Source organism: Psammomys obesus, unplaced genomic scaffold (assembly GCF_907164565.1).
Source record: "Psammomys obesus unplaced genomic scaffold, mPsaObe1.curated_primary_1811, whole genome shotgun sequence".
Lineage (NCBI taxonomy): Eukaryota > Metazoa > Chordata > Mammalia > Rodentia > Muridae > Psammomys > Psammomys obesus.
In genome coordinates this window covers 11,645,939-11,665,718 of record NW_026585580.1, presented here as the reverse complement: position 1 = coordinate 11,665,718, position 19,780 = coordinate 11,645,939, and the positions used below count along the sequence as shown (strand labels likewise).

At 41.0% G+C, this 19,780-nt stretch overlaps 1 protein-coding gene across 3 annotated transcripts in view; it reads left to right on the top strand.

Moving 5' to 3' along the window:
• The window catches only part of Bend6 (BEN domain containing 6), a 44,182-nt gene that overhangs the window by 18,077 nt on the left and 6,325 nt on the right, over positions 1-19,780 (top strand). Inside the window, exons 2-6 of one of the 3 annotated variants that reach the window (XM_055606402.1) lie at positions 7,135-7,346; positions 10,130-10,307; positions 14,853-15,073; positions 16,343-16,535; positions 17,495-17,631. In XM_055606402.1, coding sequence (XP_055462377.1) covers positions 7,227-7,346; positions 10,130-10,307; positions 14,853-15,073; positions 16,343-16,535; positions 17,495-17,622 — 840 coding nt within the window. In that variant the 5' untranslated portion in view covers positions 7,135-7,226 and the 3' untranslated portion in view covers positions 17,623-17,631. Of the gene's footprint in view, positions 1-7,134; positions 7,347-10,129; positions 10,308-14,828; positions 15,074-16,342; positions 16,536-17,494; positions 17,632-19,780 lie in introns of all 3 variants that reach the window. The other 2 variants (XM_055606410.1, XM_055606396.1) reach the window with 2 other exon arrangements.

The window sequence follows — 19,780 nt, the reverse complement described above, 5'->3', positions numbered from 1 at the left end:
CATTGTTTATGCTATTCTGAGTTTTTTGTTTTTTCCATATAAAGCTTAGAACTGTTATTTCAAAGTCTGTAAAGAAGTGTGTTGGAATTTTGATAGGGATTGCATTGAATCTGTAGATTGCTTTTGGTAAGATGGCCATTTTTATTATGTTAGTCCTACTGATCCATGAGCATGGGAGATCTTTCCAACTTCTGATATCTTCTTTAATTTCTTTCTTTAGAGACTTGAAGTTCTTGTCATACAGATCTTTGATTTGTTTGGTTAGAGTTACACCAAGATGCTTTATATTATTGGTGGCTATTGTGAAGAATGTCGTTTCCCTAATTTCTTTCTCAGCCCATTTGTCATTTGTATACAGGGGGGCTGCTGATTTTTTAATAAATCTTTTATCTAGCTACTTTGCTGGAGGTATTTACCAGCTGTAGGAGCTCTCAGGTGGAATTTTTGGGGTCACTTATGTATACTATTATATCATCTGTGAATAGCAATACTTTGACTTCTTCCTTTCCAATTAATATCCTTTTGATCTCCTTTAATTGTCTTATTGGTCCAGCTAGGACTTCAAGTACTATATTGAAGAGATACTGTGAAAGTGGGTAGCCTTGTTTTGCCCCTGATTTCAGTGTGATTACTTTAAGTTTCTCTCCATTTAATTTTATGTTGGCTATAGGCTTGCTGTATTCTGCCTTTATTGTGTTTAGGTATGTGCTTTGTATCCCTGATCTCTCCAAGACTTTTAACATGAAAGGGTGTTGGATTTTGTCGATGACTTTTTCAGCATCTAATATGGTGATCATGTGATTTTTCTTTTAGTTTGTTTATGGTGGATTATGTTCATGGGTTTTCATATATTGGACCACCCCTGCATGCCTGGAATGAAGTCTACTTGGTCATGGTAGATGATATTTTTGATATGTTCTTGAATTTGGTTTGTGAGTATTTTGTTGAGTATTTTTGCATCAATGTTCATAAGGGAAATTTGTATGAAATTCTCTTTTGTTGTTGTTGTTGTGTCTTTGTGTGGTTTAGGTTTCAGGATGACTGTGACCTCATAGAATGAGTTTGGCACTATTTCTTCTGTCTCTATTTTGTAGAATAGTTTAAGGAGTATTGGTATTAACTCTTCTTTGAAGATCTGGTAGAGTTCTGTTCTGAAACTATGTGGCCCTGGGCTTTTTGGAGGAAGTGGATGGGAGACTTTTAATGAATGACAGCTTCTATTTCCTTAGGGGTTATAGGACTATTTAATTTGTTAACCTGATCTTTATTTAACTTTGGTAAGTGGAATCTATCAAGAAAATTGTCCATTCCATTTAGATTTTCCAATTTTGTGGAGTAGAGGCCTTCAAAGTAAGACCTAATGATTCATTGGATTTCCTCAGTGTCTGCTGCTATGTCTCCCTTTTCATTTCTGATTTTGTTGATTCAGATGCTGTTTTTCTGCCTTTTAATTAGTCTGGCTAAAACTTTGTCTATCTTGTTGACTTTCTCAAAGAACCAGGTCTTGCCCTTTCTGCATTTCCTCCCCTTACCCGTGTTTCTACTCTCTCTCCCCAACCCATAGCACTCTCCCCTTCTCCTTTCCCCCCCTTGATGCTCCCAATAAACCTGCCTTTATATAATAATAATAATAATAATAATAATAATAATAATAATAATAAACTAACCAGATCTTGGTTCCATTGATTCTTTGAATTATTCTCTTTCTTTCTAATTTTGATTTCAGCCTTGAGTTTGATTATTTCCTGCCATCTACTCCTCTTGGGTATGTCTGCTTCTTTTTTTTTGTAAAGCTTTTGGGTGTCCTGTTGAGTTGTGGTATGGGATCTCTACAATTTCGGTATGAAGGTGCTTAGTGCTATGAACTTTTTTCTTAGCACTGCTTTCATTGTATCTGGTAAGACTGGGTATGTTATACCTTCATCTTCATTGAAGTTTAGGAAGTCTTTAATTTCTTTCTTTCCTGACTCTGTGGTCATTGAGTAGGCAGTTGTTCAGTTTCCATGAGTGTATAGACTTTTTGTTATTTCTTTTGTTGTTGAAGTCCAGCTTTAATCCACAGTGATCTAATAAAGTACAATAGGTTAATTCAATTTTCTTGTATCAGTTGTGACCCACTATATGGTTCTGTGGGTGCTGAGAAGAAAGTATATTCTTTTGCATTTGGGTGAAAAGTTCAGTAGACATCTACAAGGTCCATTTGATTCATGACATCTGTTAGTTTCATTATTTCTCTATTTGGTTTTTGTCTTGATGATTTGTCCATTTGTGAGAGTGGGGTGTTGAGTCTCCCACTATTAACATGTGGGGATCGATGTGTGGCTTATGCTTTAATAATGCTTGTTTTGTTTTGTCTTACAAATATGGGTTGTAAGTATTTAAGCACCTGTTTCTGGGTGTCCTCATGTGTCGCTGCCCAGGTGGCCACACCTGGAAGGCATGGTTACCTTGTCCTTTAAAGAGAGCATCCCGCCACGTGGTCTCTCTTGCCTCTTGCTCTTTTGCTCCCGCTTGCTCTCTCTTGGCCCCTCTTGGCCTTCTTTCCTTTCTCTGTCAGGGTGGCCCTCTCTCTTTACCCCTATCATGTCCTGCTCTCCCTTTTCCCTTTCTCTTCATTTCCATCTAATAAACCTCTTTCATATAAAATCTATTGTGTGCCTAATCGTCATTATTTAATTTGTCCCCAACATGGGTGTCCTTGTATTTGGGCCATAGGTGTTCAGGATTGAGATGTCCTCTTGGTGATTTTTTTTCTTTGATGAGAATAAAGTGCCCTTCTCCATCTCTTTTGACTAATTTTGGTTGACAGTCTAATTTATTAGATATTAGGATGGCTTCTCCAACTTGCTTGTTGGGTCCATTTTCTTGGAAAATCTTTTTCCACCCCTTCACTCTTAGGTAAAGTCTATCTTTGTTGCTGAGGTGTGTTTCTTGTATGCAGCAGAATGTTGGGTCCCATTCATCCATTCTGTTAGATTGTGTCTTTTTATGGGAGTTGAGTCCATTGATGTTGAGAAATATTAATGACCAATGATTATTAGTTCCTTTTTTTTTATGATGGTGGTGGTAGTAGTGTGTTTGTGTGCTTATCTTTTTTATTTTGTTTTGCTGTAGTGAAGTTATTTATAGTCTGTGTTTTCTTGGGTGTAGTTAACCTTCTTGGGTTGGAGTTTTCCTTCTGGTATCTTCTGTAGGAAGGCATTTGTGCATAGATGTTTAAATTTGGTTTTGTCGTGGAATATTTTGTTTTCCCCATCTATGGTGATTGAAAACTTTGCTGGATCTAGTAGCCTAGAATGAAATCTGTGGTCTCTTAGGGTCTGCAAGACATCTGCCCAGGCCCTTCTGGCTTTTACAGTCTCTGTTGAGAAGTCAGGTGTGATTCTTCCAGGTCTGTCTTTATATGTTACTTGGCCTTTTTCCCTTGCAACTTTTCATATTTACATTTAGTGTTTTTATTATTATGTGGCAGGAGGAATTTATTTTCTGTTCTAATCCATTTGGTGTTCTGTAAGCCTCTTGTATGTTTAAAGGCATCTCTTTCTTTACATTGGGGGAATTTTCTTCTATGATTTTCTTGAAAATATTTTCTGGTCCTTAGAGCTGGAAATCTTCTCTTTCTTCTATTCCTAATATTCTTAGGTTTCATCTTTTCATGGTGTCCTTAATTTCTTGGATATTTTGTATCAGGAATTTTTCTATTTAATATTTTCTTTGACAGATGTATCTATTTCTTCAATTTTATCTTCTACACCTGAGAGTCTCTCTTCCATCTCTTGTGTTCTGTTGGTGATGCTTACCGCTGTGGTCCCTGCTCTCTTCCGTAAGTTTTCCATCGCCAGGCTTTCCTTGGTTTTGTATTTTCTTTATTGATTCTATTTCTATTTTCAGATGTTGAACCATTTAATTCATTTCCTTCACCTGCTTGATTTTGTTTCCTGTATTTCTTTAAGTTATTTATTCGTTTCCTCCTTAAAGGCCTCTATTTGTTTGGTTGTACTTTCCTGTATTTCTTTGAAGACACTACCATCTTCGTAAGGATAAATTTAAGGTCATTTTTGTGTTTCAGCTGTGTCACAATATCCAGAGCTCGCTGCTGTACTGCTCTAGTTTTTGTTGGTTACGTTCGTATGCTGGCCTTTAGCCATCTGGTTGTCCCTGGCATTGGCTGGTTGTTCCTGGAGCCTGCTGGGCTCCTTGGGGAAATAGGGGAGCCCTCGGTCGTGGCCTAGTGCTGGATCTTTCCAAGTAGCCTACAGCTCTGATCTGCTGGTTGTGCCCCAGTTGGACCTGAAGGCAGGGAACTAGGGTGTGGATTTCTAACCTGTATGATCCTGTGAGGTTCTGCGGGTCTCCTCAGGACAGCTAGTAGAGCTGTGAACAAGGCTGGATCCGCATGTCTCTGGAATCCACAGTTGTCCGCAGGGTGTCGGGAGTAGCCAGAAGGTCTGAAGGTGGAACCATGCGTGTCTGGCAGCCAGGATCCTCCCTCTGGGGAAACAAGAACCGATGCTCGCGTTTGGGAGTCAACAGCTCGGTGGCTTGCTCGTCCTGCAGACATTATGATCCTGGTGCTGAGACATTGCTGGGTGCCTCCATCTTGGATCAGGAACCCCTATGTTCCTATTGTACAGCTGGTCTTTCCGGGGGTTGGGAGGGAACCAATAGAACCATGGACCGGAGTCTGGACTGTGTTCCTGGTATCTGGGAGTTGTCCTCAGGGAGGCAAGAGGACTCTGGGGTCTGGATGCGGGAACCATGCATTTCTCAAACTCTGGAACTCAGGAATCATGTTGGAGGAGGCAAAGGCACCAGGTGCTAGGCACCTAGGATCTCCTCTCGACCTGGAAACACAGATGTTGGGGTTTTCGAGTCAGCAGCCAGGTCATTCACTTGGTCCGTAGTCTGTGATCTTCTGCTACTAAGATACCAGTACACACTGGGTGCCGCCATCTTGGAAGGTCACTTTCTTTCATCTCAAGTTTCTTTTAATCCCCGTACCAATCTCATCACTTGTGATAGATACACTTATGTTCATTATCTCTTCTTGGTTTAACTTTGGAAGGTCATATGCATTTAGAAATTCACACATTTTTTTTAGCTGAAAAAAAATTTCCTTATTTTAAAATCTGTTTTACTGGACCATTGAGAAACTTCTCCCTTAATCTGTTCTCAATTTAAATTTTTATTAGCTCATAGGTTGATATCAGCATATACCAGTTTCTATCAGCATGAAATCTATCTTGAAAGAAAAAATATACAAACATAAACTTTCCTTATGGGCTTGTACAAAAGGTAAGTATTTGCTCCTGGTGGTTCACACCTGTAAAGCCAGCACTTAAGAGGCCAGGCATTCAGAATACTGGACAGGTAAAACCAAAGAACCCTGTGATGTATCAATATTGTAAAAATGTGCTATCAACATTAATCTACAGAGTCAATGCAATCCCCATCAAAATTCAAACGACAACAAGCCAAACAACCTCATCATTAATGGGGGAAAGAAAATGAACAGATGTGCCATTAAACACATGAAAAAAAGTGTCAGCTCTCATTAGCCATCAGAGATATGCAATGAAAGCTACAGAGATTCCATCTCAACCCAGTCAGACTGTCAGTCATCAAGAAACCAAATAAGCAGGCTGGAGAGATGGCTCAGTGGTCAAGAGTACTCTCTGCTCTTCATAGAGGTCCTGAGTTCAATTCCCAGCAAACACATGGTGGCTCACAATCATCTGTAACGAGATTTGATGCCCTTTTCTGGTCTGCTGGCACACATGCAGGCAGAACACTGTATAAGTAATAAACAAATCTAAGGAAGGAAGGGAGGGAGGGAGGGAAGGAGGGAGGGAGAGAGGGAAGGAGGGAGGGAGGAAGAGAGGGAGGGAGAGAGAAAGAAAGAAACCAAATAACCACACAAGTCTGGAAACCTGAGTTCCATCCCTTGAACCAATCAAATTGTTTTCTGACCTCCAAAAGCACAATGTGGCAGTTGTGCCCCTAAACACAGATATGCACTTATGCATATGTGCATGTGTGCTCATGAATGCAACATTTGGAATTATTTTTATGACAGCAAACATTCGATTTGAACCCCAGTTAAGCAAAAGGCTGTTTTTCTGCTGTTTTACTTTTTGTGTATTTTGTTTTATTTTGGAATTTTGAAAATGGTTATCACTATGTCACCCAAGCTGGCCTTGAACACAAGACCCTTCTGCCTTTGTCTTTCAAGTGCCAGGATTACATGTGTGCACCACCATGCCCAACTGTAATGTTACCTCGAAAGCTCTACTTAGGGAAATATAGGTGACAAAAGGTTGTACTCCAGTGTTTTATTATGAGCTTTGTGAATAAAAAAATTTTGAGTAATATGTTTGCAGGTACATTTATAGCAATTGGATAAGAAGAAGAATGTTGCTGTTTGTTCAATATTCTATATATTTCATGACGACTCATGCTCAATCTCATTTTACAGTTTTATTGATTATAATTAAATGTTTATGAAAACAAACCAATTAAAGCAGATTACTCTGAAGATTGAGTAAAACCTGATGCTGCTGCGCTAGCTAGACACCACCAAGGTTAAATGTCATCAGTGCAGCCCTGCTGATAGAGTCATCTAGTCTGAAGCAAGGGAACCTCCCATCGTGAGACTTCAGAGTTTCCAGGAAGACAGACGCCTTTTAAAGCAAAACTCAGTTCTAAGCAGCTCTTATTGAGTTCCTGGGAGTGCTTTACTTTTGATCCGAGTGCTGCATTAATGAAATTTAATGAAAATCAATGTATTTATTTTCCTAGAAGTACATAACATCAGTACTCTGTGATACTGTTTATATACATTTATAATGTAAAAAATTGTAGATTTCTTCATAGCTACTTGACAGGCACAACAGATGGAAATTGTTTGTACACTATTTGATATTTTTTTTTAAAACCAACTTGCTGCGTATCCCAACATGAGCATCTTGATGGCGATGACAAAGCTGAAAGGCTTTTGAGTCAAGTAAAATTGCGCGCTACATTGGCCAGTGGATGAGACAACAGTGAGGACCGTCAGTGGAAGCCTTAAACCTGAGCAGGCAGCACGCCGAGGTAGCAGCATGATGCACCCTCTGGTTTGCTTTTGTCTTTAAGGAGCAGCTCTGGCTGCACGCAGAAGAGCAGCACCTACGTGGGCGCTCCTGCCTCCACCGGTTTCAGAAAGCCTCCCCTGACGAATTGAGAAAATGCAGAAGATCTTGCAGGCAGATGAAGTTACCGATAACCACGTCCTTAGAAAAAGAAAGAGGAAACGGACGGAGACCGCCAACTCAGAAAATGCAAATAGTGTGGTGGATAAAGTACAGGTTGGTTTTCTGTTGCTTTGATTTCATCTTCCTAACCAGCGAGGCCCACAATTCCCAACGTTGTTTCCAGGTACTTTCTTCCCTTTTCTAGTACTTTGTCCTTTTCAATGCTTGGTTCAACTGAGAGAATATAGTTCCTATTCTCTTTTGAAGACTGAGTTAGAAACACAGTCAATAAACAGTTTTCCTGCTTCATTTCAGCCAGGACCGGATATGTCATTGTTCGAATTTTGTTTGCTGTTCTAGACAACAAAAGATCATCAAACTGCCTGAAAATATTTTTCCTCCTGAAATATTTTGTGGAAGTTGGTATATTTGTGCATGAAGACTTACTCTCGGTTTTTCTGTTTAGAATCTAGATCGTGGCCATCCTCACCATCTCTTTCCCATCCTATACGTTGGACAACTAACCAACAACTTGTTCATTCTGTAGTTTTACTTATATGTCTTTATAAGTCACATATTTGTACATGTTTAGTAACACATGTACCATGTTGTAGTCACACGTTCTTAAATATTCCTCACCATCTCTGCCCCACTCTGCCCCATTTCACACTTATTGCTTTTTCTATCTCAAAATAAAATGTAACATCATTTACACTGCTATGTACTTGGATTTTTCTGCTGACCATTTAAAGATCTGTCAACACACAACACACAGCTTTTTTTTTTTTTTTTTTACAAGCTGTAATCCTACTGTCTGTATGAACCATCCTTTAGGTAGCTATCATACAGGAAGGGATTTTTCAGTATTTTTCATATTGTAGTGAACATTATACTGTAAAACACAATATATATATCATCCAGTAGCACACGGATATCATATAAATCCTAGTTTGTTTCTTTTTTTTTAAATAAGCATTTAATTTTCCAAAAAGTGTTTATGAGACTTGATGTAATGAGATACTTAGAAGTTGTAAAACATTTTCTGTAGAGAAACAAATTAACATCACCATCATCTTACAGATTTATTCACTTTTGGTTATCTTTAGGACTAACATGACTAAATTCTATTGAGTTAGCATAGCTATACTCCACAACTTATATTCATATGAAATACATAGGAAGATGACCTGTGACTTCGAAATTGCATGTTTGTTTCTATTAATTGACTAGATATTATTTAATTAATCAATCCATTCCATGGATTAAACCCTTAGTGATTAATTCTGAGTCGCCAATAATTACCCCTTTGCGTCATTTAACCAGATTTGAAATCACTACGTCATGCTCCCAACCTCTGATGACTATATGTTGTGTGAGTGGCAATCTGTCATCCTGAAAGCCATCTTGTGAAGCTGTTCTTGTGTCTTGTCGTTGTGTGCCTGTCTGTTCTGTCTTTGGCTGTCTGTCTTCCCCATGTGTGGCAGTGTCTATGTAAGTCTGTTGTGTGGCTGTGATCTGACTCTGCTCCTGACAAAGGGCTCACTCTGTGTTTATTCAGTGGCACAGGAAGCATTACATGGGGAAGGAATGGGACACCACTTCACAGAAATCTACAACAGAGTTTCGCAAGGGATTAAGTCACTGGCTCTAGCTGATCCCAACTGACTCAGACAACAAACAGTACCAAAAACATTGTTTATCAACCAATACCCATAAGTGGATGCTTTCAACCTTTATGGCAGATTTTAGACAGTTGCTTTCAACCTCTGGATTGGCTGCCTTCAGCAAATGATACACACGCACTACCCAGGTCTGAGGCATAAAAGGGTATATACAAGTAAGGTTGACTCTCACATTGTTCTCTTAAAGGCAGGTTTAAAAGAAAAAAGCTGAGCAGACAGTAGGATAGAAGTCTTCAATCTTAAGTGACCTTGAGGTGCACTATTAACTCTGTCTGTGAAGTCCAGCAACAGTTTCAGTCTTGTGGAATCTAAGAGATGTTTTCACAACATTACATTGCCACATAACATGATTTTTCTGAAGGTCCCACCACAGGCAAAAGCTTTCCAAACTACGTAATTCTATTTGTTTCCATTGCAGTTCACCCTAATCATGTTTTAGACATCCCTGATTCTGTCCACCAGTTTGGATTTTTGTTTGTTTGTTTTGAGACAGGGTTTCTCTGTGTAGCCTTGGCTGTCGCAAGTTTATAGAGTATAAGCTTGGGAAAAGAAGCTTGAGGGTAGAAAAAGGAAAAAGCTCTGACATGAAGAAAGCTTCTGAGACACACAAAGGGAAGAGACACTGCTGCTTGGACAGGGAGCCTGGGGAATACATGCTCTCTTTGCCCTGTGCGTATGTTTATTTAAAAAGAAACAAACTCCGTTAAAAGCACTGCCTGTCCTCAGATCCCCTGCAGTCTGTCTGCTCTGGATGTAGGCATCTTCAGTCTTGCCTGTGCTGTGCTCAGTCCCCTTCCTCCCCACCACAGGCTAAGCAACCCGTCCGTCACCGCACTGCGTCCCTAGCCTGCTTCTTAGAAAAAAAAAAAAAAAAAAAAAAAGCACAGTTATGCAATCCTGAGTCTTAAATATAAATATCTTTTGCACATCATAGATTACATATTGTGTATAACACATGTTTCTAAATAATTTATCATTCATTTCCGTTTCTGATTCCTGTGTCCCTTTGGGGGAAGGTTTGCACTATGTTGCTTAGAATAGCCTTTTCTATGTCCTGTCCCGAGCTCTTGCGGGTAGGAGGGCAGATTTGGGGCCGCGCATTACGGAGCCGCAGGCGGAAGCAGACATGCGCAGGTCTAACGGAGTGGCATACAGAGCATGGGTAGCAGTTAAAGGAACCGCAGTGTCTTTTGCTGTGCATGCCTTGTGTTCTAGAGAGACCCGTATTCGGGAAATGCCTTCCTGCCTGGTGAGAGCTCCAGTGAGGATGAGACGCCCTTGGCAGAACTGTCCAAAGAGGAACTCTGTACCAAAATCAAAAACCTGAAAGCAAAGCTAACGAACACCCGGAAGGAGAACAGCCGGCTCAGACAGTCTCTGGTCACGCTACAAGGTAAACCTGAAGGGGGCTGGCGTTTGACATGAAAGGGGCACTGTGTGATCAGTGTAAAGTATTGTATTCTTGCACGCCAACAGTTTAAAATGGAGAAGAGAGCTCAAAAGTTCCATTTGAAGAGCTCAGTGGACAGCAGAATTTAAATACGGAAGCGTTGTGGTTACGTACATAGTTGAGATCGTCGTACAATGTCCCGAACATTATACTCATGTAGTAGTGCTTAACAGGTATTTACTCAACTTGAGCTATGGACGTGCTGGGCCTCGGGGGGGGGGGGGGGGGAATTAGGTCAAACAAGTATATGTGCTTTCCAGACTCTGGAAAGTGGAAACTTGTGATCTGCTAAGAGCCACTGGTGTTACTGGTTGCAGAGGCTTCACATAAGCCTCTGTGTTGTCAACAGCAGCTTTAGAAAATAACTGCAGTCCAGAGGCAAATAGAAGAGAAGGATCAGCCTGGGAGAGAGGGCGGGAAACTAGCTTGATATTTTCTTTTTTCTGTAGGATTTTGTGTTGTGTTCCACTTCATTTTATAATTGTGTTATTCTCTGAGCTCTTGATATATGTATACAATGTGTCATACATGTACATATACAATGTGTGTGTAAAGCACAACAATAGGAGATAAACACGGAGAGGAAAGTGTTTGCACAGCCTCTTTTGCCTCAGCAATCATCGAATACCTGAGAGCAAATGTCCGATGGGTTGGTGGTCTCAGAGGTCTTGGGCCACGGTCTGTTGTTTCTGGGCCACAGTGAGGTAGAGCATCTTGGCAGAGGCATGGAAGAACAAAGTTGCTTGTCTTACAGTGGAAAGACATAGAAGGAAGGGTCAGAACAAGACAGAGTCCCCAAGAACGTGCCCTCAGTGACCTACCACAATGTAGGCCTCATCTCTCAACATTTCTACTACCTCTCAGTGAATCCAGGGCTGGAGAGATGACTGAGCAGGCAAAAGCTCTTACTGCTTGTCCTTTCAGAAGACCAAGTTCCAAGCACCCATGTCAGTTGCCTCACCTCCTCATCACCTCTAGCTTCAGGGGACTCAATTCCCTTTTCTGGCTCCCTCAGACACCCACAAATTTCTGTCAGCAGAGACTCACACAGACACACACACGTGAATAAAAAAATTTTAGATAATTTTTTTTTTTAAATCTTAGGAAACCACCTATGGGTCAATACATTGACAAGGGTGGACCCTTCATGATCCAGTCAGCGCTCAGTCATCTGCTCACCATCTGGGGCCCAGACTTCTAAGATGTGTAAACCCAGCCTTGAATTAAAGCAAATAAAATGTTAAAATGCTTACTAGTTTAAAGGAGTTAGTCAGAGGTAAACTATTATGCACTAGACGGGAGGTTCTCGCCCTTCCTAACGCTGTGACCCGTTAGCACAGCTCCTCGTGTTGTGGTGACCCCCCAACCATAAAATTGTTTTCATTGCTACTTCATAACTGTAATAACTGTAATTTTGCTACTGTTATGAACTGTAAATACCTGTGTTTTCTGATGGTCTTAGGTGACCCCTGTGAAAGGGTCATTTGACCCCCCCAAAGGTTGCAACCCACAGGTTGAGAGCTACTGAAGTAGACATTCTTATAAACATTCTATAAAAGCCCTGTAAGTTCCTAAGAAACTACAATAACAGGGGGGGAAAACAGTTGAGTAGGCTCTCATTCATCAGGGCTTCATGAGACCCTGTAGCATAACAAAGCAAGTAAGGCAACAACAACAAAAAACAAACAAACAAAAAACACGAGTTTCCCATGATCTGACACGATTTATGGAAGAAATTCAAATAATCAAAAACACATATATTTAACCTCATAACTGAGAGTGTACTAAAACTTTGACCTGTCAAAAAGGTGAAATTGTTAACAATTATTAACACCTCTTACTGCTGACTCAAGGAAAGGGCTTGAATGGTTGATGACTGTGTAAAGTAGAGAAACCTTTCTGCAGAGCCACTCAAGAGTGTGATCTGAGTCTTAAAAACATTGTTTACCTGGTGACCCTGCTATGCTCTCGGGACTCTTCAGCATTGACAGGATTGATCAGAGATGCAAATGAGATGTATGCTCTGATTTCACCGGGGTCCTCTGACAAAGAGAAGCGGGAAGCAAATTTATCCAAAAAAAAAAAAAAAAAAAAAGAGGTATCTGTATCTAAAAATACTAGAGAATCATCACAATTATGCCTTCTAATGGCAAATAGCTATAACAGGTGAATTGATTATTCATCACAGAGTATGAATTGCAGAATAGTGAAGTACTAATTAGCGAAAAAACAAAAGGAATCAATTATTTATACACAGTGTGAATGGATTTTAGGGGATTGTGCAGAGCTGAGAAAGAGAAAACTAAAGTGTAAAATGGAAGGTGTATCTTTGAAGGTGCTCAGGTTGAGTTGTAGAACAAACAAAACTTGTCTGTACCTGAAGAAACAGGTGCCTCTGAAGCAAGGAGCTTTCTTGCTCGGTCTCGAAGAACTTCCTGGCTTAAACCCATCCCCTTCCTTTATTTCCTCTTTGACTATGTAAATTAGACTTCAAAATCCATATTTCCAAGAGCTGATGAAACAGGCGAAAATTCACCCACAGCCTTAATTGGAAGGAGAGCTGGGACAGAATGCTATGTGCCAATATGCTCGGCACAATATAGTGAATGCCAACAGCGGTAAGAAAGTAGAAATGAGGAAGAGGTGTGCTGATACCCGGGCCCAACCTCCACAATCAGAGAAACCGGCAGAGCCTGGAAGCCTGGCTCATGGTGGATTCCCTTTTCTCCGAGTTCCAGTTTTGGCCCTTCAGGTTCCAGAGTAGGTGTTCCTATGCCTCTGATGACCTCTCTCCTTCTCTATGGCTACTTAATTCGTGCTTTGCCTCCTGCTCTCAGCTCAGTCTTGACCATCTCAGAGAAGATCTTGTCCTCCCTGAGTCAAATCCCGGTCCTGATTTCGAGTACTGGTACTCTGACAAAATATTTCCTATAAGCAGCTTAAAGGAGAGAGCTCCTGCGGCTGAGAGTTTGAGAGGATTAAATTTGTGGACATCTGGTTCTGTTTCTGGGCCTAGAGTGAGGGAGTGCATTTGGTGGAGAAGCGGCTGATGTCAGAACAGACAAGAAGAAAAAGCGAGGCAGGAACCAGGGACCAAGTATAATGTTGAAAGGCATGTGCTGTGGGGCTCCTCCAAAAGTTTCTACAACCAGCTGGGTCCCAGCCATTCAACAGATGAACCTCAGCAATGTTTCATGCAAAGCTATACCATACTTCATGTATGTTGTCTTCATGGCACTTACACATTTTCTTTGGGTCTACAAGTTAGCATCCAAATGCTAAATTTGTCCAAGATGTCTGACACCAACTACCTTATAGTCATAGCTGTATTTATTTGGGGGTGGGGGAGAAGGATACAAGGGAAGAGGGCGGAGTCTAGGCTACCAGATATAAAGCTGTTGTGATGTACACCTTAGTCCTCGGTCATTGTGTGACTGACCCTGAGAAAGCTCCCCCAGAGCTCTGGCGCCCGAAGACTTCCTATAGCTTCCTTATGGATGTAAGTATGATCGGTTGATTGATCGACTTTGAACACTTTGTCATATGGTGGAATTTTTTGGATTTCTGGGTCCAGTCTACTTCAGACTATTGGGTACAAAAGACTCAATTCCCAGTGATTTCGTTAGCATATACTCCTATGTGTATTTACAAGGATTCACTACCATTAGCAGACACTCCTGTCACTTCAGGAAAATCCAAGGGTTTACCTTGTTCAGTAAATGATTGCTGATTGATTAAGTAGCGGCACACATGTCCTGGTTTGGATACACCATCAGCTATTGTTCAACAAAAAATGCTAAGTAAAGATACTCCCCAAAAGGAACTGAGAGTCTTTCTTTCTAGAACAAGCAGCACCCTCAACTACTGAGTGAGGGATTAAATCAAGCCGAGTCCAAGGTCTCTTGCAACTCCAATGATAAGCTATTTGTCCTTAGAAAACAAACAAGCTATAGCACAAAGACTAGTCTACAGGGTTCTATGAAACTTTGAATATGTCGGTTTCCAATAACAAAAAAGAAACAGAGTTGGTTCAGTTGATCTCTAAGACTTTTTAAAATGTGACAACATGGGTTTGAGTTGCAGCCATACAGCTTTGCTAGTTTGATGAAATTTGGCTCCCTGGCTAACAATCACAAACTTTATTTTAACCCATGGTTAGCTGTAACTAACGTTACATTGTATCTTGACCTAATGTTACATTGTATCTAACTGTATCTTGGCCTAATGTTACATTGGTTCCTAGGAGGCGACTGATAATGGATCAGTTATGTCACTACACAAGAGCTCAAATCATGCTCCTGCAGTTTGAAAAGAATCAACTTTTGAAACATTGTTTTCAATTCAAAACGATGCATAGACATTCAAATATAAACAAAGTTTTGAAAGTCATGATCAAGCAGATTATTAGAAGAAGTAAAACGTTTTAAACATACACTGTGCCATTGCTACCAAGTGTTTGTAAAGTGTCCCTTTCTGTTGCCATTTCAGTGTTACCTCAGGCAGTCACCCAGTTTGAAGAGCTGGTTGGAATGGCAGAGGCCCTGCTTAAGGGTGGAGGGGCCTCATCCACACCTGCGTCCACTCTCTGGCGAGCAACAAACAACTCCTCCCCAGATTCCTTTGCCTCTCTATGCAGTAACTCCAACTCTAGTTCCAGCTCCCCAAGCTCCCTGAAGGCTGAGGAAGAGCCGCACCTTGGTGAGAAGCAGGTTGGTGGAAACGCCTTCCCTCTGGTGTCTGGACACAGCTGCAGCGGCTCTGGCCAGACTTGGGTCGCCACCCTTAGAATCCGATCACAAAGAAGCATTTTATTGTAACGATGAAAGTTCATATTTGTGAAACACACCCCAAGTTTAGAAAACTAAAGGCAAATAAAGCGTGAGTATGACGGCAGCTTTTGAACCATAAAACTCTTGCACCGATGAGAGAAATATACTCAGGCATGAGTGGTGAGTCTTTGGGTCACTGGAGACGTGGTGGGCCTCCGCATTTTTGATGCGCACAACCATTTTCTCCTGTTCCTCTTCATAATGAAAAAAGGAAACTAAAAAATGTAAAGCTTTCGTTAAAACCGGGTATAAGCCTAAGAAAGTGGCTTTTCCAAGGTGGTAATGAAGTCCTAGCGATCTAATATTCAGAGTGTCTGAATCTTTGTATGTAAGTTCCTATTGCTACGCAACAGATTACCACAAACTCAGTGGCTTCACATAACACAAATTTACCGTCTCAGAGTTCCAAAGTTCAGAATCCAGCACAGAGCTCACCGGCCTGAAATCAGTGTGAGAGCAGGAACATTCTTTATGTATTTAGTAAATACACTAAATTCTGCACTAAGTTAGAACTTGTTTTCCCGTGCTTATAGAAATGAATTTGCAGTTTCCTTCCTGGATGCAGATTGCTCATGCCCACTTCTAACACCCCTGGTGCTTAGCTTAGGGCTCCTCCTGCCACCCCAGTCATGCCCCTCACATCACGTCTTTCCTCCTTTCTTTCTTTATCTTTTTGGTTTTTTGGGGGGACTCCCCTTTATCTCCATCTTCATCTTTTAAGGACGCTGGACCAACCTGGCTGATCCAGAATAATTATCCACCTCAAAATGCTTAACTTTAACTACATTTGAGTGTCTCCACTGAAGTAGTATACCCACAGGAAGCCAAGCCTCGGAGGGCACATCTTCATCTTCTCGATTTCCCCAAACATTTAAGTACGGAGTACTGAGGCTACAGTTGATCTGAAGGCATCACATTGAGATGACCCAACAAAAAAATTGCATATATTTCATGCAAAAACCTCACGAAGGCTGACAGACATTTCAAGTATGATAATTTCCTCTATGTGAAATGTAAAATATTTACAAAAAGTAAGAAATACCACCTTAAAGAGTGCTGATATTTTGTGGTATGTCTTAATTAGTATTTTTTTATTTCTCCAGGTATCATCTCTTTTTCTAATTTCAGTTATCATTTCTTATTTTTTAGTTCAAGATTGAAAAATGGCAGATTGCCCGTTGTAATAAGAGCAAGCCTCAGAAATTTATTAATGATTTAATGCAAGTACTTTACACAAATGAATACATGGCCACACACAGTCTGACTGGGGCAAAATCCTCTACTTCAAGGGACAAAGTTGTAAAACCAGCTATGAATCAGAATGAAGTTCAAGAAATCATAGGTGATACTTTGATTGCATTGTATTTTCACATGAACTTGAAATCATGTTACCATTCACAGTTGGTCATTGTTTCCCGGTCCTTTTCGTTTTGTTTTGTTTTCAATTTTATTTTTTTATGAAAAAAATTTTAAAATAATCTAGTATTGTTGTTAAATATGAAAAGATAGGAAAACTTTTTTATTAAAATGGTTATGAAATCTGGCCATGGTGGTGCCTGCTTGTAACATCAACACTTGAGAGGTGGTGGTGGGAGGGTCAGGAGTTCAAGGTCATTCCTGACTACACAGCAGAGTCAGCAGCCAGCCTAGGCTGTGTAAGATCTTGTCTCAAAAAGGAAAAAAAAAAAAAAAAAAAAAAAAAATGGATGCTGAACTAAAAGTCAAGTGTCTAAAATGGAGAAGTTTGGATTAATAAAAATCAAAGCTTCAGAAAATAACAATTTCTCTATTTAAAAATTTTCAGTAACGATTTGTATTGTTTTCTCTTTGTTAGTTATATGTTTCTAGAAAGAGATGGTTTTAACCGTATGGTTTTAAAATTAGTGAATCTCCTTAAAAACGAACACCTTCCCCAGTTTTAGTTTTGTTTTATGCAAACATCCAAAAATTTTAGAGACCCTCTGACAGAGCTCTTTGCTCACTGTTTCTTAATTACAAGTGATTGTAAGAAACGCATGAGACAAGTCCCTGACGGCTTGGAACAAAAGCGTGGCGTCCACAGCGAATGAAAGGGTTAAATCCGAATGATTGGGGGGGACAGACATACATGAGGGATTCATAGAACCGCCCTTCTGCCGGCTTTGGCTCTGCTTTGGAAACCTGGCCATCTTCATCTGCTTAAATATGTCGTGACTAATTGGGCCCCTTTCGGAAAACTGACAGAAGTATGATTTGCCTCAGTTCATAGGGTACAAACTCCTCACGCAGTACTCTTGTGTGTGCCGCTGTGATCTTTTTCAGGAGTGACGAAGCAGGTATTTCCCAGCGCAGATGATGTGTCAATTAGAAGGATGATAGGACAAAAGCTGAATAACTGCACCAAGAAGCCGAATGTGAGCAAACCTCTTAACTCTCAGGATATTAAGTAGATCCTAACGGTATGTCTTTCAAATGCTCACCCTCTTTCATGTAACAGACTCTATCCTGCTGTACCTTGGACTGGCATTTTCCACATGCTCAACTAGGGATCTTAGGGGACCGTGAGATGCTGCTGTGGGTAGGAGGAGGACTAAGGAGGGATGTCAATTTGGGCAGTGCAGAATCCCGTCCAGCAAGGTTCCTGTTTCCTCCCCACTGAACCTCTCAGATACTGGGGTGGGTACAGGTTGCTCTTAAAATCAGTTATTACAATTTAATATGGTTTCTGTTTGTTTCTTTGTTTTTCAAAAGTCAAGCATTGACCCGTGCAAATATGTGAGGTAGAATGTTGGTTGTTTCAGCTTTGCAATGACATCTCTCTGCTGTAATGTATATTCAGTGTGTTCCCGTGAGTTAAAGGCCTTGCCTCCTGCCTGCTGCTTCTGGGGGATGCTAGGAACTCTGGGAGTTTGGTCCTCACGGAAGCTCTTCTGGTTATTGAGGCATGCCTCCGAAGGAGACTGGGGATCTTGATCTCTTCCTCTTCCTTTTCTGTGCCCCTTTCACAAGGGGCTTCACCACACACTCCCCCCTTGCTGTTCCTCCCCACAGGCCCAGCTGAGCGACTACAGGGACAGTCATTCATGGACAGAAACGACCACTAAGAGACTAAATGGACCTTTTCTCCCCATAAAATGCTTGCCCAGGATAGTTGTCACAGTAGCTGAAAGCTAACTAACACACTCTCTTCTTCACTGTTTTCATGGAAAAACTGTGGGGAAAAAAGTACATATTCTTGTACTAATGATGTACATCGACTCATGGAGGTATATAGAACCAACATTTTAGTAGGGTTCGCTTAAGGCATAAAAATGTCTCCTTTTTTTTTTTTACATTTATTTAGTGTGTAATCACACATACACACACGTGCACATGACCACAGAGCAGTAGTAAAGAGCAGGGGACAACTCATGCAGGCCGTGGTGCTCACCTCCCACACAGTGGGTTCTGGGCTTGAACTTGTACCCAGTTGTGTAGCGTTTTCATACAGCCCTACCTGCCTCCATTCCTTGAGACTGCGTTCCACACGGGCTATGGAACTCTTTGTGCTGCACTAACCCACCCCATCCCCTGCCCATGGCTGCTGTCAGCTCGAAGGTTCTTGAGGGTCCTGTTTCCACCTTGTTACACAGAAAGGCCAGTTCCGGCAACAGTGAGCATCTTTTCCTAAATAGATAGACCAAGGAAAAGGGAGAACAAGCTACAGATAATAGCAGCAGTGGCGTTCTGGCCGTCAGCCCACACACACTAGCCAGGTATCTTGAGTTACAGCAGGTAAAGATAGTTGTCTCCCTGTTATCCGTTGAGCCTTTATAAACTTCAGCATGCTGTGAATTTTGTGCCTTTCTAACTGTGAGCTTTTTGGTGATGTGTGCCCCGGAACTTCTGATGCTGACCCGAGGTTACCCAAGGTTTCTTCTGAGTGCCACATAGCCAGCTCTTCACGTTCACAGCTCTTCACGGCTCTCTTTTGCAGCACACTATCATATTTCAGAAGTCCATAAAGCGTTTTAATGCCCCAGTTGACACCATCCTTACACCGTAGAGCAGAGGCTCAGCAGACGTCTCTGACTGCGCCAGCCACCAAAGGGAATGAACATTCAGAGATTTTTACATCAGTGTTGCTTGTACCTGCCAGTAACAGTGCAATTAAAGTGCCTTGATCCAAATAAATTCAAATCAAACCAGAGGAGCAGGGCCTAGTGGTTTGTGCTTGTGATCCAACAAATGGGAGGCCTTGAGTTCTAGGCTAGCCTGGGCTACATTTCACTAGACTATGCTTCCCTTTAAGGCAAGATCTTGTCCCATAAAAATTTAAATAAATGACAAATGTTTTTCTATGAATACACTCTGTTCTTGTGATCCTGGGCCTGGCATTTTTTTTTCTCTTCTTAGACTAGGAAGGATAAGAATTTTGAGTAAGATTTGGAAATCAACACTAGAATGGAAACTTTTAGATAGGATATATCCTTCTTTTGGAGTCATACAAATTATGTCCTAAAGACGTGGGGAAAGAGGCTGCCAGAAAAGAGGATCGCCTTTCTTCTTTCTTCCTTCTTTCTTTCTTTCTTTCTTTCTTTCTTTCTTTCTTTCTTTCTTTCTTTCTTT